A 27,606-nucleotide genomic window follows, 5' to 3' on the forward strand; every position below is an offset into this window, starting at 1 on the left:
AATTTACGACACTGTTATGACTTATGGCGCTCTGTTATAACTTATGACCTGTTATGGCTTATGTCGCTCTTGTAACTTACGACACAGTTATGACTTATGGCGCTCTGTTCTAACTTACGACACTATTATGACTCATGGCGCTGCGTTATAACTCACAACATACCCCTCCTGCAGGGGCGTGGACGGCGAGAGCACCTTCCTGCGCATCGAGACGCTCATCAAAGACGCGACCTTCTTCATGGTGGTCACGGACGCCGACCACTTCCCGCCGCCCTTCAGGATAGACAACTTCTCTGAAGTGCAGATCACGTACTATCAGGTCAGACTGTGTGTCTCGATTTGCTCTCCTTGCTCAGCTATTATAATAGGATAAGTTATTATGAACATCCCAAAAAACTGTGAATTCCTCGCTCATATCTTTGGCACGCATCTCGCAATTGATTAATTTCATCAGACTGACACGCAAAGCTCGCACATGCGCTCAGTGGTCTTCTATTACAATTATAAAACTTTTTATAAACGGCCAATAACAATAAATTGTTTATTTAATTATTTCTATCACGCCTCCCACAATTAATTGTCTAAATTCATCAGACGGGCACGCAAAGCTCGCACCTGCGCTCTATTGTGTTGCCGCATCGGTCGGTGTCGTACGCGTGGGACGAGCCCACGATGAAGCCTCACTTGACCTGCGTCGCCCCTGGCGGCGTCTCCGCCACCTACAACCTCAACGAGCTCCGGCCAGGGGCCAACCTCACCTACGAGAACTTCATCTACATCGCCTTCACCGGCACCTTCCCGCAGTGAGTCTTGCCTTCACCAGCACCTTCCCGCAGTGAGTCTCGCCTTCACCAGCACCTTCCCGCAGTGAGTCTTGCCTTCACCTTCCCGCAGTGAGTCTTGCCTTCACCGGTACCTTCCCGCAGTGAGTCTTGCCTTCACCTTCCCGCAGTGAGTCTTGCCTTCACTGGTACCTTCCCGCAGTGAGTCTTGCCTTCACCAGCACCTTACAACAGATAGTAAATTATGAAATTTTCAAAAAGGTTTGAAGTAGTCGATCCATTCAACTTCTATTGGTTTTTGTATGTCCTGAACTTCCTGGAATTCGACGTCACCGTCAAAACGTGAGCGTTCGTGCTTTTGTTGAAATTATGATGTGTGTTACGCGTGATGTCTTAGGCTGCAGAGTTAAAAATATATAAATATTAAATAAAATAATAAACGTCATGTCGACGTTTATTCCTTAAATTCGTGATGCGGACAACTATCGATATTACTTACATTATAATGTGGGATTTAAATTGAGTTTTTCATCAGGCCTTGGCCTTCCTGACTGTAAGTATATGCTAAGCGTTTTTCTCTGTCATTGCATAAGACTGGTCGGTCAATGTGATTGATTGTTGCCCTGGCCCTGATACGCGATTGCATTCGCATTCTGGCGCCGCTCACGTTGTTCTGCAATAGCTTTTGTCCGTCCAAAGTCTTGAATATTTTTTGTTATCCGTTCAAAGTCTTGAATATTTTGTGTTGTCCGTGCAAAGTCTTGGATATTCATATTAATTATCGAGTGACTTAGCGTATCAGTGACGAACGTTTTTAAGATGAAGTGTGCTTCCTTTGTGGCTATGAGATGCACTAATATCTCGTTGTGTTTAAAAATTTGACCATTTATTGATGATAATATTTGCTTCGGGTATACGCGCATGATTTTAATGCTTCTTAAGGGTTGCATTTCATTTTAAAAAGAGCTGTTATTTTCATTCTATGTTCGTGTAAGCGACCAGCATTTATAAAGCGTTAGAGTGAGCACGTATTGCAGCCATGGATCGATGTTAATAAAGAAAGAATAAATTTGCCACTCAGCGTGTATATCGATAACTTTATGTGCTTAAGTTATGTTCAAGTTACTCTCGTTTTATCCATGTTGTCCATTATATATATTTTTTCTATTTTTCAATTAATACTTGAATTAGGCGTACCTGAGCTTTATTATACGTTTCCTCTGCAAACATGGTTTGTTAACAAATTTAACTTTTGCGTACAAAAAAAAAAAGAAAATTTTTTTGAGCGGATGACATGCGCTGGAGCTGAAAAATTCTGTCAGGCTCAACCTATTAATTTGAACTTTGATTAATGAACCTCAATTATCTGGAACAATGGAAGTTCTTGCTCCTGCTGAGCCGACTACTTTCTCCTGGCAGGAGAACTGTCAAGTTATGATGATACTGAAGCTTTAAAAATTGACTTGTGGTTGTAAATTATAGAAATTACTTCTTGAATGGCTAATTTGAGCCGATTGTGTGTTAATGATTGTGAGGTTGTGAGCGATAGGAGGTTTTAGTGAACGTTTGGATGGTGGATAGCTTGGTGGATGTGGAGTAGTGTGCCAATACAAGGTTTTAGTGAATAACTTGAATGGTGGATAGCTTGGTGAATGTGCAGGAGTGTCAATAAAAGGTTTTACTAACAAGCATGGATGTTGCGCAGGTTGGTGGATGAGGTGTAGTATGTCAGTCAATACAAGGTTTTAGTGAACAACTTTAATGGTGGATGTGGAGGAGAGTATCAATAGGTACATGATTTTACAAATAAACATGGATGGTGTGCAGGTTGGTGGATGAGGTGGATGAGGGCGTGGATGCCCCGACGTCATCCCTGCGTCTGGACCCGACGTCTGTCGAGTGTCAGGAGCTCGTGCTCGACGTTGTTCAGGGTGAGAACTTTTATTTCATTTTACCTCTCATTTTATAGATTTTCTTCTTATATAAATTTTAAATCTTCATTCATTAATAACGATATTTTTTTCTAAATGTAATTTTTGAAAGTTCTAATTCATGCTCTGAAACTTATTCAGCGTGTTCATTATTATATGGCTGTTGTTCTCTCTAAATCTTATGAAATAAATTTTGTTGAATCGTTCAAGCATTTTATTCAATTCATGCCCTTCCACGCTCATAATTTCATATTTATAGACTAAACATTTCCCCCCTAATATAGGTACTCATTTTAGTTATGTTACTACTTCACATCAATATTATTACACTTAATTGAGAAAACTTCTCAATAGTAATTTTTCACTGTTAAATGTTAAATAAATAGAAAAATTAATAAACATTTACAACATAATTTATATAACATTTATAACATAATTTAACATTTGTTAAATGTTGAATAAATAAATTTTCCCTGTTGCCTAAAATAAATTTTTATTTTTTTACCTTGTTATGAGTCATTATTGCATGAATTCATCTCATGATGCTTGCACAATAAAAATAAGGTTTTATCTTAGTTGCATTTATTTGCCTCATGTTGATTGTGTCATCAAATTGTGATTGCTTCTTTATTTTGTTTCTTCCCCTCATTATTAGTGAAGAAAAGAGATGAAAATGTACATATATCATCATCATCCACATCGCGAATTTCATAAATTATGAATTATTCATGACGATGATATATATATTCATCAATATAGGTATTCATGACGATGATATATACCTATATTTATCAATATAGGTATTCATGACGATGATATATATATATATATATTTATCAATATATTCATGACGATGATATATACATTTACCAATATATTAATCACAATGATATATATTAATCACGATGATATATTCATGACGACGATATATATATTCATCAATATATTCATGACGACGATATATATATTCATCAATATATTCATGACGATGATATATATGTTCATCAATATATTAATCACGATGATATATTAATCGCGACGATATATTGACGACGATGATATATATATTCATATCAATATATTGACGATGATATATATATTAATGATGTGGAGCGTGTGGCAGGCACGCGTGTGACGCTGGCACGCAAGCAGGTGGGCAGGCGCAGTCAGCTGTGGCGGATGACGTCCACGGGGCGCCTGCAGCACGAGGGCTCGTCGCCCCCCACCGACCCTGCCGTCCCTCATAAAGACGACCGCAACACTCTGGTGAGCGGTCGTAATATATGCTCTATAAAGTATAGTTTATGCAAAATAATGTTATAGTTTATAGCAACACACTCGTAAGCAGCCGTAATATATGCTCAATAAATTATAGTTTATGCAAAATAATGTTATAGTTTTTAGCAACACACTCGTAAGCATATATAATTTGCCCAAAGTAATATTCTAATCTTGAGTTTTATTTGCTCTAAAGCAGATATTAAAATGAATTTCCCCTTTAGAATGTTGTAGATCTGCGTACAATTGTTTCTGGTTACAACTTACAATTATATTTTAATTTAAAGTTGTTTGTTCTACATTAAAGTCTGTTACACATCTTAATGCATTGTTATCAATTCTGCATCACAGTTTTATACACATCTCAATGCAATGCTGTCATTTTTACATCACAATCTGATACGCAACTTAATATAAAGGTGTCTAATGCTACAAATTTACACATAACAATTAATGAAACAATAGTGTACACTCACTAATATATTAACTTGTGTCCCAATAATTTACACTCACTAATTTAAGCCACAATAAATTGCCCGTATTAACTTGTGTCCCAATAATTTACACTCACTAATTAATGGCACGTACAATATATTAACACGCACGTATCAACCTGCAGGTGCTGGACATCAGCGGGACGGCGCCGCAGCCCCGCGCGTTCACGCCCCTCATGTTACGTCGGCCAGACCCCCGGCGGCAGCTCACGCAGACCTGGCACTTCACTGATGACGGCCGCCTCTGCTGCAGACACAAGAACTTGTTCGTGCAGGCCGGCGATGGCTTCATGGCCCTCGCACCTGGTCAGCAAATTTCAAACTATTTATCATTCATTTTTGTATAATTAATTTTAGATACGGTATAATAAATTTGGTGAAACGCTTCATGCAGGTCGGCGGAGGCTTCATGGCCCTCGCACCTGGTCAGCTAATTCTATGGTTCATTGAGCTATTTATTATATTTATCATTCATTTTGTATAATAAATTTAAGGTATATTAAGTCTGGTAAAACGATGCAGGCCGGTGACGGCTTCATGGCCCTCGCACCTAGAGAACCCAATATATTTGTTATTATTTACATTTTATGAAGCCCCGTATATTTTATTCTAGATATTATAATAATGTGCCCAGTGCACATATTCGTGCAAGCCGGCGAGCTCTTCCAGACGCTAATTGTTGGTGATCTCATCCTTAGTAATTAATATTACTTATTTGTTAAGCCTCATTTATATACGCCAATACGTGAACCTATTTGCTCGAGCCGGTCCTGGCACCTACTCCTGGTGAACACATTCTATTGCCTCATATTAATAGTTTATCAAGCCTTTGATTTTATTTAAGATATAATGTGTCAAGTGCATCACATTATCTCAGCAGGTCTAATCACTCAGTTATTATTGCACTGCGGCTGATGGAACTTGAGCGAAATGTTTTTTATTTCTTGTAGTGTTTGTAGATGAATTCAATCTTATTTGTTATTCCTAGATGTTGTTACCTGAAAGGTAATAGGAAGTTAATTTTTTTTTACTTTTTTTCCCATTGATTTATTTCACGTATGGACTTGTTATAGTGTTTGTAGATGAATTCACTTAGATTTGTAATTCCTATGTTGTTGTTCACTGAAGGGTAATTAGAAGTTGATTTGTATTCTCGTTATTGCAAGTCTTGCATTTGGTTCGTGTGCAGAGCGGCAGTCGCCAGGGGGCTTGTGGCATCGATGTGCGTATTTGCTTGGAGTAATCTCGTTAATTTAACTTGATCTTGAGGCATAGATTTGACTGAATGGCGACTAAATGTTTGGGTAAATGTTTGTTAAGGTAAAATCTGCCTTCGTGTAGATTTTTCAAATTGCACAAAGATTTGAAGATTTTTTAATCAGATTTTTCAAATCTGCCTCCGTGCAGTCAAACATTTATGTTTGACGGCACGAAGGCAGACTTTTGTATTAAATTTAAAGTTAATTAGTTGACAATTAATACGGGAACAGACTGGACAATTTACTATACAGAATGTGTAACGGTAATCTTTTACATTTTTTAATGCTTGGGGCTCATCAATTGCCGTTTTGCCATGCCCGTCTGTGATTCATATAACCCTGTAATGTGACGCTCCAGTAAATCCAATATGGCTTTCTAATCATTAAGTATTTTCTAACCCCAGGTTTGTTGGCATAAAAACGTGTGTATTAAATCATTCAGTTTGATGCTTATACTTTCTAAAACTTGATGTTTCATTGCAGTTAAAATTACAAATGTATATTTATTGTTTTCAAGAATTTTTTGCTGTTGGCATTGACACGTGCATGTTAAATCACTTGATTTGGCGCGTAATCTTTAAAAAGTCATGTCCTGTGCTTTTCTCAAACTTATCGATTTTGCTTCTGAAACTTCATGTTTCTTAACATTTTAACACTTCATGTTCCTTTATTTTAAAACGTAATGCTTATTGGTTCATAAACATCATGATTATTCTTTCATAAAGATCATTTTACGTCTTTATAATACGACGATATTTGTTGACCTAGTGCTTATTGGTTCATAAACCTAATGATTATTCGCTCATAAAGATCATGTTAAGCCTTTATAAAACGACGATATTTGTTGACCTAGTGCTTATTGGTTCATAAACTTAATAATTATTCCTTCATAAAGATCATATTCGTCTTTATAAACCATGCTATTTGTTGGCAGGGAAGAACGTGGAAACTTAATGATTATTCGTTCATAAAATTCATGTTTTACGTGTTTATAAAACACGATATTTGTTGGCAGGGAAGAACGTGGTGCTGGGACCGTCCCAGGGCGTGGAGTACGGCGTGGTGGGGGGCGGCGTGCCCATCGAGCAGGCCGTGTCCCGGCAACGTCTGCGTCCCGGGTCTGGGGTGCTCACCCTGCAGGTGGTCACTGATGGACCCACGCGGGTCCTCCAGATCAATGATCTCAACAACAAGGTGATTATTCAACAAGTTTTATCAACAATGTCTAGTGTCAATGTGTTGGAAAATTTTCTCGATTTGAATGAAAGGTAAAACTAATCTTAATGTTTAGATTGTATGGAATTATAATAACTGCATTGTATTGTTTTTAGCGCATTTTCTCATTTATGGAAAAAATGCACTATTGTGCTCGCCATGTCTGTCTGTTTGTCTGTCTGTCTGTCCGTCCGTCCGTCCGTGACCTCAAGTTTTCGTCGACGAGAAAATGCGCTCTCTGTCACTCACTGCAGTGAGTAGGTACAGAGTTATATTTTTAGATTGTATTGATGGATTTTGAATGGTGTGAATTGAAAAATTTTGATGTTATCGATGAACGACTTCAGATAAAAGGGATGCAAATAGTTCTAAATGGTCGGCCCCTGTTATGGTGTGGTTATATATTGTTAATGAATACTGTTATAGCGATCTAGATTGAAGTATAATTTTTTTTTCAGAACATTCCAAATATTCATAACATTCATACTGAAAAAGATGTGCATCCACAACCATTCATTTCTCAGCAATAATAAACCAAGTTTAAATGAAAATGCAACGGTGACTAAATGTTTGAAGGCTGAATGATATGTTCATGGTCGTATTTATATTATCCCTACCATTCCGTTGTTATCATCGAGAATGTTTTGTCGATGTTGATGATGAAGGAGAACATGAGGTGAATATTGACTCATAATGGCGAACATGAGGTGAATCTTGACTCATGGTGGTGAATATGAGGTGAATCTTATCGCATATGACAAACCTACAGCCTTATGGTGAACTCCAGGTTAATCTCTTCCCTGAAGACAAATTTAAGCTTTATCTTTTCTCTGAGGCTGGTTTTCAGCTGAATTTTTTCTATCATGACGAAATTTATGTGATTCCTGTCTCCTTGCCGTTGTAGAAATGTAAAATTTGCGGTTAATCCAGTCTCAGTTTAAGAACTTGAGGTGAATCATTTATCTGACGATGTATTCATGCTAATTAGTTTTATATTGAGTTTTAATTCATAGAATAGCTATACTCAGCCCAATACTCAGAGAAACCGACTTCAAGTTAAACTCAGTGTATTGAGTAGAATTGAGTTGGATTTCACCTTGCAAAGTGGACGCTCGTTCTGTAACGACTCTGAAGCCACCTCTAGTTGGTTGAGTTTTCCTGTAGTAGTAAATATTAATTTTTTGTTCGTTCAACTGTACTGTTTACTTTGAATTATAATTAGACTGATGATTGATGCAACTGTTTCAGGTGCAAGTGTCAGTGAGTGGAGGACTGGGCGTGTCCGTGGTGCAGCAGAACCCTCCCCAAGAACTCATATACATCCGCCTCACTGACATCATCCTCGACTACAACTGTACTCAGCGGGAACGAACTGTTGACGCCACCGTCAGGGACATACAGGTGACGAGAAACCGGGATACATTGATAAATTGTTGTAAATAATAATGATGAAGGTTGTGTGTGGGGCATTGTTATTTAGAGGTATAAATGTGTGGAGCAGTGCTTTTTATCACAATTAGTGTGGAGGCTCGCAAACAACTGAGCGAGATGAATGAAATATTGGTTCAAAATTTCATGGAAATGTCCATTTGTCACGACCTGGTTTTGAATTGAATGTTTACGCTAGGTTTATCATCAATGAATGTTTCCCAATAAGCCTATTCTCAAGACCATGATGGTATTATGAAAAAAACGTGTTATTATTATGTTGATGATGACGACGCTAATGATAACGTCAATGATGAGTATAATGATAACGACCATGATGATAATGATAACGACAATGATGATGATGATGATAATGATAACGACAATTATGTATGGCAGGTTGACAACCAAGTGAGCGGTGGTGAGGGCAGCGTGCTGGTGTACGTGTCGCCTCAGAGCAAGACAGACGAGTCCCGCCACCTGCCCGCCCTGCACCTGTCGCTGCAGCAGCTCCTGCAGCCCAAGCTTACTGCAGACTCGCTTATCTTCAAGGCATGTATACTGACGCTGCTCCTGCGGCCCAAGTTTACTGCAGACTCGCTTATCTTCAAGGCATGTATACTGACGCTGCTCCTGCAGCCCAAGCTTACTGCAGACTCGCTTATCTTCAAGGCATGTATACTGACGCTGNAGAACTTCCTAGTGTTATTGACACAAAGATGCCGTTACAGAACATAATAGAGTTAGTAACTCTATCCTGAAGTTATAGAACTTCCTAGTGTTATTGACACAAAGATGCCGTTACAGAACATAATAGAGTTACTAATTCTATCCTGAAGTTATAGAACTTCCTAGTGTTATTGACACAAAGATGCCGTTACAGAACATAATAGAGTTAGTAACTCTATCCTGAAGTTATAGAACTTCCTAGTGTTATTGACACAAAGATGCCGTTACAGAACATAATAGAGTTACTAATTCTATCCTGAAGTTATAGAACTTCCTAGTGTTATTGACACAAAGATGCCGTTACAGAACATAATAGAGTTAGTAACTCTATCCTGAAGTTATAGAACTTCCTAGTGTTATTGACACTAAGATGACGTTACAGAACCTCATCGTGTGCTTCAAGAACCTGAGCCTGACGCTGGAAGAGGAGGTCGTGTGCAGGCTTCTTGTGTTTGGGGGCTTCCACCTTCAGGAGGAAGGACCTGCGGCCCCGGGGGAGGACCTCACGGACTCCGAGGACCCTCTGCAGGAGTCCCGCACCAGCGTCCAGGCCGCCACCTCTGCTACTGGCACCAGGTATTGCAGGGCCAGAATTGCTTATTGTTGACAAACTCAAGTATTGCCTGTATTCATTACCAGCTTAACCAGGTATTGCAATAACATTCTCTATTTTCGATAAAATCGAGTATTGCCTTTTTTATTACCATCTCCTATCGGTATTGTGATTAGAAAGACACCGGTTGCGCACTCGTCTTGTGTGCGACCACGTGCACGAATTTGTTTTCTAGTTGTTCGTGCTATTGAGACAAAATTTCAATTTCATGCAAGAACTAACTTTCATTCAACGCCATTCCAGAATTGATTTTGGTCACATTGAAACTGAAACTAAATCACATTCAACGCCATTCCAGAATTGATTTTGGTCACATTGAAACTGAAACTAAATCGCATTCAACGCCATTCCAGCATTGAATTTGGTCATGTTGAAACAAACTAAATCACATTCAACGCCTTTCCAGAATTGAATTTGGTCATGTTGAAATTGAAACTAAATCACATTCAACGCCATTGCTGAGTTTACTTTGGTCTGCTGGAGCTGAAACTAAATCGCATTTAACGCCATTCCATGATTGAATTTGGTCATGTTGAAACTGAAACTAAATCATATTCGCCATTGCAGAATTTACTTTGGTCTGCTGGAGCTGAAACTGAAGCAAGTTCGGCTGAGCGTGCTGACAAGCAAGCATCTGACGGCAGAGCTGCGTAGGGTGCGCCGCCAGATGGGGCTCAATTCTCTGGTGCGCTTCGAGAACGCTCTTGTGAACCTCGACCCCTTCACCAGACATCACCCCTTCGAGACAACGCGCTTCTTGTGGGATAGCATTCTTAAGCATTACAAGGAGGTGAGGCTCCCATGATGCGATCAGAGTATTTCATGTTATGATGAGTTGATAACAGTTTCAACGTCGTGCAGTGCGTCAGTGCACTGCACACATTACATCGCAGTGCATCAGTGCATCAGTGCATCTTTTTTTACATAAATGCATTGATGTTTCAAGTTAGGCATCAGTCCAAATTAGTCATTTATGATATGTTTGCTTGCATATTTATGTCAAAATACTTGTGTTCAATTCTATTGTTGGTAATCAATTGCTTGTAGAATGTGACATATTACATCTTATTGCCATCTTCTGTCTTGCTATACGAGCAACTTCCTGCTGCATGAATTTCTATTTTGTGGCTGTCATTTCAGGAACTGAGCTCTCAAGCCGTGCGCATTTTAGGATCCACGGACTTCTTAGGGAACCCCTCAGGGCTCCTGGCGGATGTGTCTGAGGGCGTGAGCGAGTTCATGCACGACGGTAACCTGCAGGGGCTCATATGGAACGTAACCCACGGCATGGCCAACAGCGCCGCTAAAGTCACCGGTTAGTACGAGGCTTTATTGGGGTTATTCAATTTAGCTTTTTTCTGTGTTTCAAAATCGGTCATTCGTTCACTATCTGCTTTTATCTTAAATCCATCGGCAATCCCTATTATCTAAATAAACAAATTGTTATTTTCCCATGCATAATTTAGTAGGTAGTGTTTTTTTTCAGATTACTTCATCTTATTTTCCGATAAAAAATACACCATGTGTCCAAAACTGTAAAAAATATAAGTATTTCTCATGATAAATATCACATTCACCTGCACCAGGTATCCAAAACGGTAAAAAATGTAAGCATTTCTCATGATAAATATGACATTGATAAGGCTCGCTCTCGGACGGCCTGGGCCTCGTGACGATGGACGAGGCGCACGAGGCGATGCGGCAGCGGCTGGCGCTGCGCAGCGACGGCGGCGACCAGTTCCTGAACGGCGTCAGGGGCTTCGGCCTCGGCATCTACGGCGGCGCCACGAGCATCGTGCACCAGATGTACGCAGGCGTGAAGCAGGACGGTGCGCCGGTGAGTGCATCAGATGTACGCAGGCGTGAAGCAGGACGGTGCGCCGGTGAGTGCATCAGATGTACGCAGGCGTGAAGCAGGACGGTGCGCCGGTGAGTGCATCGAACAACAAGTTATTAATGCTAGTTATTTTACAATAGTACTTTAAAAATGGGCGAATCAAACTGATTTTTTTTTGCAAATAATGAACAATGCTGTACAATTACTCGCCGAATGTTCACTATTGAAAGTTGTTCCATATAGTAAGTTAGGTTAGTTATACCATTGAATAATGTTGAATAAAATATAATGTACCATTCATGTTGAAAAGGAAAAAATAACTCTCAAACTTTGACGTTTGAAGGGCTTGCTCGTCGGGTTCGCGAAGGGCGTGATCGGTACCGTCACTAAGCCCGCCGTCGGGATGCTTGACCTCTTCTCGGGCGCTGCTTACGCCGTGCGGGATACCAGCAAATCGTAAGAATGCTTATTGATTGTGAATTCATTACAATCATTTCTTCATTCCTTGAGTTACGTAGTCAATTCTTAAAATTATATTTTCTACCGAAAAATCCATCAGGGCCTCATGGTCATTGGAAAAGAGACCACCTAAACATTTACCTCTGTGATTCGGTACAATAGGGACCAGTATATTTCTTGAATTATGTTACTGAATCATTTCTTGTTTTTAAGGATCAATTAATTTCTTTAAACTGGACAGAAAGGATCGAATAATTCTTTTGGACTATGTAGCAAGCGTTTATAAGGAGAACCTAAAATAAAATATTTTTTTTTCGGTGTGAAATCTGTTTTTTCCGTAATTCTATAGCTCAAATGTGCCTGTTGCCGTGCATGTATAAAATAGGCTTGATTGGTCAACATAGGCCGCGCGAAACCATAATATTGTTTTGGATGCGAGTATTTTGATACTCTTGAAATTTCTGTATGTCATTCCCGTCTACGATAAATCGAGGCTGAGTATTTTAAAATCATTTCTTTCTTTCCCCTCAAGTCTTTAATGAATTCTCTATGATTGGCATTCCGAGTTGTGTTTACCGTCACATCAAGCCAAGCATTTGTCAATTATTGCTTTCTCATCAAACTTTTTATTGAACCTTATCGATTTTTGTAAGAATGTTATCTTTTCAGGCCGCTGAGTCGGTCGGTGCAGCGCATTCGTGCCCCACGCGTCGTGCTGGGCCTCGCTGGGCTGCTGCCTCGCTACAATGAGGCCCTAGCGCGAGGCCAACTTCTGCTCAAGACTATGCCTAACTACAGCGCTAAGGAAATGTCAGTATTTGTTTCCTTTAAATAATGTTATAGGTTATAATCTATTTTAAATAATGTTGTACATTATAATGTATCTTAAATAATGTTATACGTTATAATGTATTTATGTGTAATAATGTACGTTTTCTCACATAAATGTCTGCTGATATTTAGTTAAGCTCTGTTATTGACAATCTTTGCTTGGGATATGTTCTTGTTCTAATCATTCATAATATCAATAAAGTTTTAAATGATTGTACGGGTTACTGAAGCATTTTCTCGGTAAAAGCCTGTGTTAACTAAGAAGTTCGTTGCGCAGCGTTGTGGTGTTTATTAATTAAATGAAAGATTTGCTTCGGTGGATTCAACTTTCCCCTGCAATATTAACAAAATGCCGCGGCAATGAATAAATTGTTAACATGCTTTTTTTTTGAACACATAGCGTGGTGTCGTTTTCTTAAAAAATGTTCGCGGTAATTAACAAAGGACGAGCATTATCTTTTTGACCCTGACGTTCTCTTCCAAATTTATCGGTAATGAAGAAATAATGAACATCTTTGTGACCGTGTGGTTTTCGTAGCAAAATATCACGGTACTGAACAAGTAATGAGCTTTATTTTAATAATAAACAATGAAGATAATGTTTCTGCTAACACAGCGTGGTGTCGTACGAGGCGCTGCGCGAGGGCGCGGAGGACATGCGCGTGTTGGTGTCAAGCGAGCGCGTGCGCGTGTTCAGTCAGCAGGACGCCTCGTCGTCGCCCATCATAGTCCTCGCCGCCCCCTACACGTCTGATCAACTTAACTTTAGTTCACTATGTTGTTTGCTTTAGTTCACTATGTTGTTTGCTTTAGTTCACTATGTTGTTTGCTTTAGTTTACTATGTTGTTTGCTTCAGTTTACTCTGTTGTTTGCTTTAGTTCACTCTGTTGTTTGCTTTAGTTCACTATGTTGTATGCTTTAGTTCACTCTGTTGTTTGCTTTAGTTCACTCCGTTGTTTGCTCTAGTTCACTCTGTTGTTTACTTTAGTTCACTATGTTGTTTGCTCTAGTTCACTATGTTGTTTACTTTAGTGCTTCCTAATGCTATCCTTTTGGTTAGCAGAGAACGTTTTTTCAAACTAATTGATGGTCTTGATGTAACCTAATTTATAATATGTCATGGACAGATACAGATTAACAGCTATACCCCGTTATCTAGGATATAATGACGTTGCCAGGGATATAACGGATTTATGGACGACGTTGCAAGGGATATAACGGATTTATGGATGACGTTACCAGGGTTATAATGGCTTTATGGATGACGTTACCAGGGTTATAACTTATAATGGCTTTATGGATGACGTTGCAAGGGGGTATAATGGTTTTATGTATGACGTTGTCAGGGACATATTGGAGTGCCGCGCGGTGGTGGTGACAGAGGCAGCCGCGGACGCCAGCGAGCGTCACTACGTCGAGCTGACCATCTCGTCGGACCCGCGCCTCCTGCCCGCCCAACTACCCATCTCGAAGAAGCCTAAAGTGCGATGTGACTCCAAGGACATCGCTGAGAAAGTAAGGGCTTAGCAGTGTGGGTGATTATCATCGTGTGTGCGATGTGACTTCAAGGACATCGCTGAGAAAGTAAGGCTTAGCAGTGTGGGTGATTATCATCGTGGGTGCGATGCGACTCCAAGGACATCGCTGAGAAAGTAAGGGCTTAGCAGCGTGGGTGATTATCATCGTGGGTGCGATGTGACTCCAAGGACATCGCCGAGAAAGTAAGGGCTTAGCAGCATGGGTGATTATCATCGTGGGTGCGATGTGACTCCAAGGACATCGCTGAGAAAGTAAGGGCTTAGCAGCGTGGGTGATTATCATCGTGTGTGCGATGTGAGTCTGTAGTTTGTTAGAGTCGAGACCCATGCAGTTTGATGGACCTTGATGGGCCATTTGTGGAGAGCAACTTTCAACTTAAATGCGAAGTAGCTAATGTGCAGCGCTTTTATTCGTTCGTTATATACTATTATTACTTCTGAGTTACAGAGGAGACTTAAGCTCATTAGTCATATCGAATTACATCGATTACCTCAGAAAAGCAAAAAATATGCGAATCATTCGTATTTAATGTTATTTTAATTGTTCTCAGGTGAGTCAGCAAATTAACTGCGCTCGCGCACTGCACCAGGAGTTGTGGCAAACCATCACGCCGAGCCAGGATGAGGAGGAAGATTAACGACATCAGTTATTTGTTTAAGGGTTGCCGTGCTTTACTTCTCGTGTGACACAAACTCCTCTGGATAGAACTTCACTCTGTTGTCGTGTATTTTTGACCAACAGCTGCCATGCTTCTCATAGGACACCTAATCATACCAGAGTAGAACTAAACTCGAATGTCGGGTCTTAGCCTTTATATAATATTGACGGAGATGTTAATGACCGTTAATCATGCTGTGCTTTGACAACCAGGAGCAGTTTTACTACTGACTGAATGGAAAGCGAAATTAATGACGAATGTTCGTCAAAAGTGTAACTACAATGAGCTGTCGAGCATATGGAGAACGAGTAGTGTAAATCATTGTGAACTTTCCTACTTACATAACAAATCCGCGCTTTGATAATTCCAGTAGCGTTCTAACATATTTTATATTTATTGACCAATGCATTTGTTATTTGCAAAAGTTGCACAAGTGAGTCATATTCTTATATTAATCGTCTAGATTTAAGAATTCATGCATATGCATTTTTCTCTTCGAAACGTGCGCTGGCGTTTCCAAACTGGATTGTTACATGTGCCTTTGTAATCTTTTTAACCTCGTGTCATTCTGTATATTCTTAGACGCGATCGCTCGTTGCGTTTGCGCCCTGCTTAGTAAATGAAAGGAAATACTTTTAAGATGACATTTAGATTTTGATGAGATTCGTTTTCTTCAGCTAAAATTTAGTCCTGCCGACCTTGTTGCAAAAGGGTGTTGTTTAATTTAATCTATTTTATTACTGATTCCAGCTTTTTTGCAAGCTTCTTTATGGGTTTTGATTCACTATTTGATCAGAACTTGGCTTATTTTATATATCATTCTATTTTTTATAACTGCTTGTCTAAATTTCCGTAGCTGCTTACCTGTTAATGAACTACCAACCTGAAGTTCAATGCAATTAGTGTAATGATAAGCACTAAGGTTATGTGAAGTACCTTTAATTTGTAATCGTGGGATGAACGTGTTTAATTTTTCAACTATCCAGGTTGATGTAATTTTGCTCCAATTACTTATAATATGTAAATTTCTCATTTTTTTGTTGTAACTATTGGCTTAATTTAAAGAATTATAAAAACTCAAGTTACCGGTAAGTAGATCAAATAATTTACTCAGCGCTGCATTCTCCTAAGACAGGTAAAGAATATTTAATCATATCTCATGTCGCCTGATACGCAGGAAATTCAAATGACTTGAATGGGACATAAGTGTGGGAATATTTGTTCTTGCGACGTACAACTAACAACACAAGAATAGGAACGCGGTTTGTTCGGACGAAGTTTGTTCAGTGCCAGTAACTACGTTAATTGTATTAAGAATAAGTTTGAGCACGAATGTTTTCCTATTACATAATCAAAGGAGCATAATGACGCCTTCCTTGGACCTGATCTTCTTCAGTCTACCTTCGCGCATGTCGTTATTGTTAACTCTTTATTATCTTGCATCAGAATATTAGGCCTAATATTCGTGAGTAAGAGCAAGCCAACAATGGTCTCAATATAATAAATTGTTGAAATGGACTACCCTTTCATATCAATGTCCGGCAAGTAGGAATATGAAACCGATTTAAATGAAAATGTCGCTTTATTTATTAAGAATACTTAAAAGATGAACTACTGCAACCTCGTCTCGCGCACGAGACCAAACAATATATTAGGATTTATTTCTTCTTGAAGAAGCTGGTGATGGATGCCTGCTTACTCTTCACAGGCGATGCCTTGGGGGCGCTTTTAGCCTGCGAGGGTTTCTTGGATTTTTTGGTCGTCTCTTCGGGAGGCCGAGTCGCGGTTTTTGAGGGCGAAGAACTGCGGTCCGGTTTCTTGGCGGGAGGGGGAGCCTCGTCCTCGGGCTCCGAGTCCGTCACGTCCACGAACGTTTTCTTTGTCACTGAAAAAAAGTAGTTTCACAAGATTGCTTCCACGTTGCCGATATCAGAATTCAACTGCGAATCTATAAATTCATTTGAAATGAGGCACTTCAGTTCACAACATAATCTGAACATTTATCCAACATGTAATGCATTCATTGTATGTTGATGGTGGTAAGTTTTTGTACAATTAAATAATGAAGATAACGATTTGCCTCGAAACAATGCTCTGAAATTCGGCGGCTATCTACTATTCTTGTTACTTTCGGTGGTCGGTGCATTTAGTTTAGAAGGTCTTAGTGTTCAGAGTCCCATAACTTATGACTTGAGGGGCTCTTCCCGCAAGCAGAATGCTCGTCCTCGTGCACGTCACGCTCGTTTTACCTTGACTTAAAATGACATCGCAGGAGCGCTTAAACATTGCAACATGGTCAATCGTCTTAGGCGTTCATAGTCATTCTCTATAGGCTAGCAGCATTTTTACGAGTTAAAATCTGTGGTATGTCAACAAAGACTTTTTTTCAAAAGTTTGCTGAATGAAGCTCCTGACAATTCGGCCGACTGTTACATAAGAACAACACAACGTTAGGCACTCATGAGTACAAATTTGTCATGGAACACTGCATTCGCCTCATTTTACGACCTAAATTTAATTTAACTACAATAGTTCAAGCTAATTAATAAATAAACAAACAAAATATTATTACACTAGTTAATACGCAAGTAAAAAACAGGATAGAATACACCAAACGTCTAACTTTGCATAGGTATTTGTCGTAAAAAACTATAGGTTATAGACATAGAATTGTATTTACCAATGAAGCCATCTTCCTCGTAAGTTTGATCGACTTCCTTCCTCTTCTTGCCGCGGGTTGGTTTACATGGGGACAGCTTGGGCGCAGGGTCCTCATCGTCTGAGGCGTTGGCAGGTGGAGAAGGAGGAATTGGATCCTCCTCTTCGTCCTCAGAGTCCTTCGCTGTTCCCTCTGGTCAGGAATCAGTTCAAAATTTAATAGATAAATACTGTACAAATAAATGCCGGTATTTCGATCGTATAAATAGATACGGCCAAAAATGTACGGTCAATCGTATGAAAAAATAGAATGTTGACTGTTGAAAATGAACGCCAGATATAATGATTTATTTGTGTTGGAAGAAGAAGGCATCATAAATTCATTAGCAAAACAAACGGTTTTTCATCAGACGACCTCAAAAAGAAATTATTGTTCGCCTGACACGTAGAAAATTTACCAAGAAGCAAGAATGCGCATACAGGAGAGATATTTGTAGAAACATTCCCATTATTAATTCAAAAAATAGTCTAGCTAGCACATCATCTCAATGGCATATAACATGCATATCTTTACAAATGTAATCAGCGGAAAACGTTCGTAACTGAGTGCATAACTACAAACAACTTAAGTTATTGTTCTTCCAGTCGCCATTCACCTTCATCACTGGAGTCGGAGTCCACCTGAAGGATCCTTGACCTGTGCGGCTTAGTGACCGGCTTAGCCTTGGCTCGACCGTACGTCTGCAAATACAATATTCTATTAATGTTTTGAAGTTTGATAAACAATTAGATTAGGTAACCTACTATAGATTGAGTAACAAGGATATTAATAGTCAAACACAAACATTTCTAAAAAGCCTGTACAGCAGTCAAGTGCTTCCTTCTCACATAAACTTTTAGGTTAATTAGATGGAAAAATTTTGAAGCAAATTGCTTTGACAAACGTCCATTTGCACTTCTATTAAATTGCATTAAAAAAACCTCAGCTGTAAAACTAAGCTCAAAAATGTTTTTTTGTTTAAATACACAGCATTGTGTAAGCGCTTCACCATTGATCATATTTAACACTCAGGGTTGCCTACTCACTTTTACAGGAGTTGGCAATTTCTTGGGTGATATTTTCTCAGGACTGTCATCCATTTTCTCCGTCTTCACAACTTCGAGTTTTCTTGGACTTGAACGAGTTGAGCTTCTCTGCAGTGGCTTTGGTTCTTCGTCACGGGGATCCACGCCCTCCTTCAAGAAGCTTGATATTCCGTTTTGCTTTTTCGGTGCTGCTGATTTTGATTTGGTGGACACCTGACTCTTGGTCTAACGATTAAAATAAAATACAAACATTGCAATGAATGAAATATAGTATATGAATGAAATGTATGAAATATAAATAAGTTCCCTAAATTTGAGATATCATTCTCAAAGATTGTATGAAGAGTGACAGTATTTGTTGAGCGACAAAAAATATATGACAAATGATTAAATAATTCAATGCAATTGCATCCACATTTATTTCACATATTTTGAGGAAAAAAGTAGTTCAGAGGGATGAAATACGCCCCTTTTCAAATGTTGAATCAATGCTCTTACAAAAGGCAAGCTCTCAGTATATCCTCAGAAAATAATTTCTCCAGAATTTTGCACTAAAAGATTTAGGCCAACATAGAAATTCTAGAATGAGAGCAGGATATTGAAGCATAATAAATATCAATCAGTAAAAACAAACCTTGTTAACATCCTCTGGCTCTTTCTTGACATCCTTCTTAGCGTTCGTCTGCGCAGCAAACATTGAAGCAAGCGAGTTCTTAGCATTGCTTTTGTTTTTGTTACCAGCAGCATTTTTTCCTTCCGTCTTGACAACTGGCTTAGATGGAGAAGTTTTGATAACTGGCTTAGATGGAGAAGTTTTTGAGGGCTTAGCAAGACGAGGGTCTGGAGCATTTCTGGTGTCTTGAGGTGTAGATGGACTAGAGATCATAGGTAAAAATCACTCATAGCAAGAATACACTAAAGACAAATTTATTGAACAGAATAATATGAAACTAATAAGCCCAGAAAATATTCAAGAAAGGCCTGAAAAATAATCGTGCGAGCAAATTTTCAAAGAGCTAATAAGAACATTTCAGAAAAAATAAATAAACTTTAATCCTAGAATACAGAATTTCAATAACTAACCTCAAAGTGGCAATGGCTTCAACAATATTTTACTAAAAAGCACATTTTAGATTGATAACATAAAATGAAGTTCATTGATACACATTAACATAAATGAAGGTCAATGTACAATTCAATTGTTTGAACTGAGTTTCAATTGAATTCAAGAGTTACAAAGTTTACTCCCCAAAATAAATTTCAACAACAAAGAAAGAATAAATAAAATATAGGTAATTATTTAGCAAATACTGAACTCTAGTAACTCACAGGTATGTGCCCTTGCTCCTAGATGAAGCTATTTCATCCGTCGAGCGTTGGTTTGCTTTTGGACAAGAAATACCACCATAACTGTCACAGAAAGCATACAATAAATCACATATGGAAGCTAGTTGGTACATACTTTCATAGATAAAATAATCTAAATAGTTAGATTAAGCAATTATATTTCAATGGCATACATTCAAGCACAAATTTACACAAGATAGATCAAGTTTAGAGCAAAGTTCATTTTAAAAACATATGGTATTTTAAAATCTGTACTCAATTTCTCAAGAGAAGCTTTTGCATGGCAATCACAATGTACATACATGCATAAGTACAAGATCAGACTTGGGTGTAATTATCAGGCAAGGCGTATGGGATTGAATTATATAGAAATATGGGCACCAAACCAGTATGCAGAAGGTAGCAATTATTATTACCTTACAGATTCTTTAAGGTTTTGCCTGATGATGTCATAGTCAGCCGTGTAGAGGGGGCCTGAAGCATCAGCCAGTTTGCTTTTACAGATGCTGTACACATGAACGCATGAGACTGACACAAGACTTTCCTTGAACTTTTCCAGCTTTTCTTCTGGTACAATGCACACCTGGAAAATTCCTTCCAATATTAATCTTCATTTTTTTTGCAACTATTTGAGTCAGGCAAAGAAAATTTGAGTAATAAATTCTAAACAAAAAATCTTATAAGCAGCATTGGGCTGATAATAAGATTAGAGAACAATAAATAAAATTCATAACTATAGCATACAAAAATTAATTTAACACAGATCACAGAATTACCAGCAATGGAACACATCAAACATTTATAACCAATTAAATAAATTATATTCTGTTTTGATGCGATGGGATTAAAGTTTCAAACAACGATTTCATTCAGAAACTTCAAAAATATTTTTAATAACCAAATTAAAATAAATTATTATAAATTTCAATAATTTTTTCAAATTGAGAGAAAAATCAATGAATGCTTATAATTTGCTATTTATTTTCTATTCATATTGATATGTACTAACCTTAGTTCCTTCAATGTTATCTTTTAGAAGAGTTTGTCCAATAACCAGGTACATCACATGTAGCTTATTGCTACCCACTTGTGATGCTGCAAAATGATTGAGAAGCCTGCACAGAATTATGAGCATCATAGTGAATTCAGAGATAAAACATTCATGATGAGAAATATCAAAATAAATATCTTATGGAGTTGAAATAATTCTTGCACAGATAACAATGAAAAGTAGGCAGTTGTAAAAATATTTCTACTGTTGTGCATTTAGGTGGGATTTAATGATAAACTATATATATTAAAATATTAAACTTATTTAATATATGTTGCCCGCTTGTAAAGCCTGAAGAATAAAAAGCCAATTATTCTACACCGATATTGATATAAAAACCACATTGATCATGAACTTTGTCTAATTATCAGAATGAAAAATAAAAAAAACACACATTAAGAATAATGTCAGCTCAACTATAAAATTGCTGGAAATTATATACATACCTCTTAGCAACATCACATGGTAGCTTCAAGGCTATACTCAGCCATCGGTATGTCACCTGGCGAAAGAAAAGCCGATTCAGTTATGCACAAATTATGGGTACGGTATTCTTATGAGGTTATGGCCAGTATGCAGCCTGTGCTACTAAGAAGTCAATTCATTCTTTGAGTTACCATAAGAATTAAGGAATTTTAGCTAGGAGACAATTTTTTATTAAAATAATGGCTAACTGTCCAATTCTGAAAATTAAATAATGAATATATGCAATGCAAGTGATAATGCACCATCAAATACACTAAATAATATAAAATTGGTCAGACACCACTAGTATAGAAGTAAAAACGCTCAAGATTGTAAGGATCTTAAATTTTTGCTAAAATCTCAAAGCTCAACCACAATAACCTGTAATTCAAAAAGGAATCCTTCCATAGATGGTTTTAAGAAGTTGAATATAAGAATGGGAGACTAGCACAACCACTCAAGCAAGAGTGAATTCATGTTGACATTCATGCATGAAAGAAAATTTCTACATACAAGAGAAATTTTTCAACTCCAAAATCACATATATTTTTTAATAAATAGGAAATTTTGCTATTTGATCGTGTACTGTTGACAATTAGATAGGAAATTTATACACATGTATATAATCCATCTAAGGCAAATCCTGCAGCTCCTAAAATGGCTAATCAAGCAAAAACCACCTATGAATGAGATAATGAGTTCACTTGTAAAAAAGCTTTCCACCCAAAGTGGGAAGCTTACCTCAGATACCTACAGTGTTCTGCCAGGTGACTGACTATAAATGAAAAGGAGAATCAAAAGTGGACAAACTGTTTCAATTGTATAGTACCTCAGATTTGTTATAGAATTGTTTGGATGTCTCTTGTTCAATTGGTATTGTTTATTTTTATTTTATTTGATGGATTTCCTGAAAATTTTCTAGGCTCTTTGTTTGTAATGATCAATTTTAGTTTGAGTATTAAGTTAACCAGTACTGTAGTACATAAACCATATTTGGGGGTGGGGCTTATGGGCACAACCAATCGCAGCTGGAAAGCTGAAAGGGGGCTAAAATCACAATCTCATCAACCAATCACAGCTGGAAAGGGATAGGATATGTATATAATGGACTGAAAGTAGAAAGTTCCTGGCCTTTCCAAGCTTTCAGGTCCAGCTTTCCAATATGCTATGTGTACTGGTCAATTTAATATCCCTCTAGAATTCCACATTGCTGAGTGCTGGAAATTTTTTTGCAAAACTTGATATAATATGGTTAGGTTAGGTTTTTATTTTAGGCTAATATTTTGGGCTAATAAACCATATCTTGCCAACTCATTTTTTAAAGTAACACCATGGAGCCTGGATTGTTGGATAGCTTCTGCAAAATTTTACAGAATGAGAATGGGATAAACTCCAAATATTCCAATAGAAATTTAAAATAAGATATATATATTTTCCAGTGATTTTTCAAAATCAACAGTGAAATGTAAAATTTTATCTTCCACTTACAGAAAAATATGCCGGATAATCCTGATTGCAATAAAAATGTACAATTACGTAGCAAGAAAGGACGTAGCAAGAAATAAATGCTATAAATAGATCACCGTATGCGCAACTCGAGTTCTGATTGGTTTATGTCACTCTCAAAACAGCACACTATGTGCCAGCAATGATGAAACGTCACAAACTGTTGCCATATTTATTAAAAACCTTTAGAATTCAAATCTACAAAATTGCTGAATTCCGACACTGTGTGCGACTAAATGCGGCATATTGTGAGACTAATTCTGACAGCGCCTCAAAATCGTAATTCATAATTCTGACACCCTGTGTCGGAATTCCAACACCCTGTGTTGGAATATGACACCCTGTGTGTCGTAATTCTGACACCCTGTGTCATAATTCCAACACCCTGTGTCAGAATTAGTTTTTATGTGTCTAAAACCGTCTCTTAAATCAATCAGCTATTAATTTATTTACCACTTAAATCAGCAAATACAAGTATACTTGTATTTGCTGTATATTGTATTCACAATATATTCCCAGACTTATTTAAAAGTCTCACACCATAATATTCTTTCCACACAAACAGTTTATCACTACTTAGTAAAGCAAGGTCAACTATCAACTTTCATATGTGTTTTGATGTTCTCACTAGCTGACTTGGACCTTTGCTCTGCGTCTACGGATCTTAACCATTTTACACTAGATCTAGTGTTTTGCGGAAATCTTGCGCACAATAGTATGACGTCACTATTTTAACCATTGACGCATGCGTGGGACTATGACCAAGCTTAATATAAAGGAAAGAGTTGTCGGAATTACCCACAGTGTTGGAATATGGTGCGTTTACCTTTACCCTAGGCCAAAGCCACCTACAAATCAGACAAAAATGACTGTGAATCTGGGCTTTTCTAATTTCTTCAGTAGATTGAGTAGAAAACCAAGAACAGCCTATTTTCATCTATAATTCTTGAAAATCACCTATTAAACAATCCTTTTAACCCATGATTTTAGGAAACTTTTGCCTGATATTTCAAGTTGTCCATTGAGAAGCCAAATCTAAATATTACCTAATTTTTTTAGAATAATCACATAATTCACATTCAACTGCTACATCCTATAATTTATACATAATTATATGATTTTATAATTATAAGATCTAGGGTAAACGCGGTATATTCCGACACATTAAGGACGCATCGAGAAATGAAAAACTATAAAAAAAAACCGTATGCGTTACCTATGTAAGTTCTGTTGCCTTCACATGACTCTCCAAACACTTCACTACGCGTCAGCAACGATGAAACGTCACAAAATGTTGCCATATTTATTAAAAAGCCTTTAGAATGGAAACCTACCAAATCCCTATATTCCATCACTTTGTGTGGCAATATTTGACACGTGGTGAGTCGTATTGCGTCAGCGCTTCAAATTTAACTGATACGTATTGCCGACATCCACGTGTTCGAATTCCGTTTGCTGTGTGAGCTGTATTGGGATACAACACGGCTTTAAATTAGAACACTAACGAATTTTGAACACTACTTAATTACGTTTTGATTAACAGCTATTAGGCTTTTAATTAAGCAAATTTCAATTTTTGTACAAAGCTTTGAACGATCTGTGTGTGTCCAATTCAAGTTGTGTCAGAATTAGTTTTCATGTGTCTAAATCCAACATCTCAACTTAATCATCTATTAATTTATTTACGACTTTAAATCAGCGAATACAAGTATACTTGAAGGATTCCTAATATATTCACAGACGTATTTAAAAGTCTCAAACCATAATATTCTTCCTATAAAAACAGTTATTCACTATTTGGTAGAGCCATGTCAACTGTCAAATTTGACACATTTTTCTATGATCTCACCACGTGGCATGCATTGTCTCTCTTTGGATCTCAATATTTTCCCACTAGATGGCCAAGACCTAGTGTTTTTGCAGTATTTTGACACGCAAATCCACTGTGCAGAGAGTGAATGAAGATTTAAAGACCTACGGCGACGCATTATCGGCAAAATTTTCGCCTTCAGAAGATCTAGCTGACACATTTAGATTGAAATTCTTGCATTTAATATATTTCTCAGTCTTCAGCCAACTATTTAGAAAAAAAGTAAGGTTTCCGGTACGTTGGATGGATTACGATGCAGTGAAGCTTGTCCGGAAATCAGTTGCGATGAGTTCCCGCAAAAAATGTAAACAAAGGAGAGTCTAAAAAACTCTCTGCTTTGCCACTATGGACGCAAATGTATGACGTCACCATTTCAACCATCAATGAACGCATAGTGACAAACCAGAGCTTTTTTGAAATCAGTTCATTTTTAATTTCCTAAATAACTCAAGATTTAAACCAATTTGTTAAGTATGATAATGCTGGTATCCATGATACTTTACTGGTCTACTTATGGGACTCAAAAATGAACTTTAGAGAGAGTTTAAAAAATTCTCTGCTTTGTCACTATGAATGAACGCATGGAACTAAAACAAAGCTTAATATAAAGGAAAAGCTGGAGAGGTGACGGAATTACCTACGATGTTGGAATATACCGCGTTTACCCTATTTGCTATAATTTATTCTATAATATAAATATTTACCTTAAAAGACACAACTTCTCAGTAAAAAAGTTCAATTTTAGTATCTTGAGCCAAATGCTAGCAGCAAGAGAATTGAGCATCATAAATTTAAATCAATCAAGTCTACAACACTACATGGATATGAAAATTAACAGAAAAAGCAATACTTACTACTTTGTTTTCATCATTGACAAATTCATCCAAGTTTTCCATGTACATTTCTAAATCGCTGGCCATGGTTGTGATTCGAACATACAGGTTTGTAATTTTATTTAAACACCCTTTAATACTTCAACAGAAATATAGTTTAATATGAAGGATTGGAGAAACGTAGGTAGACGGACTAGGTACGTCTCACTCCCAGTCCCAGCCTGACCTGAGGCAGCCTCACACTCTCCGCTACTGGAGTTTTATTAAAGAAATTATATGTATGATAATGTATCGAGTATACATCCATAAATGAACGTAAAAATTATTATTAGTATGTCAGCGGCATTAAAGGATTACAGATATTGAACTTAACTCCATGAAACTAGGTGTACTTTGAAAGTTTGAAATGAAACTCAAATTGTCCAAATCCGATATTGGAACTGCAATCAGATTAATGTTGACATTCTCCCGCGAAAACATCGTAACCATGACAACATCAGCTGACCATTTACTACGTAGAGGTGACGTCAAACAAATCTAAACCTCTATTCACATATATGAACTTGAGAATCTAGTAAAGACGCATGGAAATTTTTTGAGCATGGGCATACATCAACAAATATCATTTCAGTTTGAATCTAGATACACGTTTATTTGAACAGTATTTGAAAATAGAACTGTTGTTGAATCATCAAATTTCTTGCCGAAAATTCAATTGTAACGGCTGAACCAACTCCAATAAAAATTGTAGAACCTTAATTTTTAACAGCCACACTGATAGCTATGCATTTAATGGGGCCACTGCACCAATAAGAAGTGAATGAATTCTTCGAATTGGGTGACATTTGGTGTTGCACAGCATTGTTATAGTTGTCAACGGAAAACATAAATCCGGGAACGGCTGAACTTTCATCAATAAAATTAATGCAGCTACTGCTAAGTTGAATATCGAATGAAATCTTCTATTAAGGCGATATTCGGTGATTAAACATTCAAATGCTAACCGGAAAACACATTTGTTGTTGTTTATTTGTTTATTGAGGATGTGGGGGTTGTCCCCCATGTCCCTCACGGCTCAACGAAAACACATTTAATTAAGAAACACTGAAGGGAAATGACTGAACTTGAAGTCAAAGTGTTATAGGTAAAATTTATATTTCACGAACAGCCTGACATATGTAAATTTGAACAGCCTTGGTGCGTTTTAAAGTGAATCAATTTTTAGGTTTGGGGATTTTTCAAGTTGAATTCAAAAGTAATGTATACTGATTCCGTGTCGGAAACGTATAGTTTCTGTAGCACTTATTGTATTTATTTGCCCTTTTTCTCATCAAACTGGGTAAGGATGACCCACTAAAAATCAAAAATATAACTCTGTACTCACTGCAGTGAGTGACGGAGAGCGCATTTTCTCGTCGACGAAAACGTGAATTCACTGACGGACAGACAGACGGAAGAACGGCCATGGCGAACACAATATCGCCTTTTTTCCATAAATGAGAAAATGCACTAAAAAGAAAATTCACCCTTCGAAACGACAAAATGAGGGAAGATTAAGAATGTTTTATTCACTTCGTGAGATCCTCGTCTACATTGAATATGTTCGCAATTTTTCAATAAAACTAGAAAATTTTTGACAAATGATTATCACAAAGTTCATGAATTTCATCGGCAATAATTACATCACATTAATAAATTAAAAGTAAGAGGGACCTTCACGTTTTTAAAATTTAACA

At 37.6% G+C, this 27,606-nt stretch overlaps 2 protein-coding genes across 2 annotated transcripts in view; one reads left to right on the forward strand and one right to left on the reverse strand.

Annotated features, from left to right (window-relative positions):
- Window positions 1-16,575, forward strand: part of LOC108667960 (vacuolar protein sorting-associated protein 13D) — a 49,331-nt gene extending 32,756 nt beyond the window's left edge. The window contains exons 26-43 of the mRNA XM_047884451.1: window positions 175-319; window positions 595-803; window positions 2,610-2,713; window positions 3,837-3,979; window positions 4,611-4,791; window positions 5,675-5,707; window positions 6,760-6,938; window positions 8,208-8,360; window positions 8,787-9,059; window positions 9,499-9,692; window positions 10,297-10,519; window positions 10,870-11,044; window positions 11,373-11,566; window positions 11,910-12,022; window positions 12,695-12,835; window positions 13,473-13,604; window positions 14,204-14,372; window positions 14,947-16,575. Of these exons, the coding sequence (XP_047740407.1) occupies window positions 175-319; window positions 595-803; window positions 2,610-2,713; window positions 3,837-3,979; window positions 4,611-4,791; window positions 5,675-5,707; window positions 6,760-6,938; window positions 8,208-8,360; window positions 8,787-9,059; window positions 9,499-9,692; window positions 10,297-10,519; window positions 10,870-11,044; window positions 11,373-11,566; window positions 11,910-12,022; window positions 12,695-12,835; window positions 13,473-13,604; window positions 14,204-14,372; window positions 14,947-15,033 (2,848 nt within the window). The 3' untranslated portion in view covers window positions 15,034-16,575. The remainder of the gene's footprint in view (window positions 1-174; window positions 320-594; window positions 804-2,609; window positions 2,714-3,836; window positions 3,980-4,610; window positions 4,792-5,674; window positions 5,708-6,759; window positions 6,939-8,207; window positions 8,361-8,786; window positions 9,060-9,498; window positions 9,693-10,296; window positions 10,520-10,869; window positions 11,045-11,372; window positions 11,567-11,909; window positions 12,023-12,694; window positions 12,836-13,472; window positions 13,605-14,203; window positions 14,373-14,946) is intronic.
- Window positions 16,576-16,617: 42 nt separating this feature from the next.
- LOC108667966 (DNA polymerase delta subunit 3) lies at window positions 16,618-26,356 on the reverse strand. The gene is made up of 10 exons (XM_018155078.2): window positions 25,892-26,356; window positions 21,643-21,698; window positions 21,155-21,260; window positions 20,562-20,728; window positions 20,128-20,208; window positions 19,433-19,673; window positions 18,799-19,023; window positions 18,369-18,453; window positions 17,735-17,905; window positions 16,618-16,939 (listed from the first exon to the last, which is right to left on the reverse strand). Exons 1-10 carry the CDS (start codon window positions 25,955-25,957, stop codon window positions 16,713-16,715), a joined length of 1,425 nt encoding a protein of 474 aa, XP_018010567.1. The 5' UTR covers window positions 25,958-26,356; the 3' UTR covers window positions 16,618-16,712.
- Window positions 26,357-27,606: the final 1,250 nt, after the last annotated feature.

The sequence above is a fragment of the Hyalella azteca genome, unplaced genomic scaffold (genome assembly GCF_000764305.2).
Source record: "Hyalella azteca isolate HAZT.00-mixed unplaced genomic scaffold, Hazt_2.0.2 contig1933, whole genome shotgun sequence".
Taxonomy (NCBI): Eukaryota; Metazoa; Arthropoda; class Malacostraca; order Amphipoda; family Hyalellidae; genus Hyalella; species Hyalella azteca.

Bases quoted from the DNA above. Each gene is read 5' to 3' on its own strand.
- LOC108667966 (XM_018155078.2), bottom strand. From the start codon at position 25,957: ATGGCCAGCGATTTAGAAATGTACATGGAAAACTTGGATGAATTTGTC. The intron at 21,261-21,642 runs GTATGTATATAA...AATTCTGTGCAG, and splicing joins CCATGTGATGTTGCTAAGAG to GCTTCTCAATCATTTTGCAG. The intron at 18,454-18,798 runs GTGAGTAGGCAA...TTGTATTTGCAG, and splicing joins AATTGCCAACTCCTGTAAAA to ACGTACGGTCGAGCCAAGGC.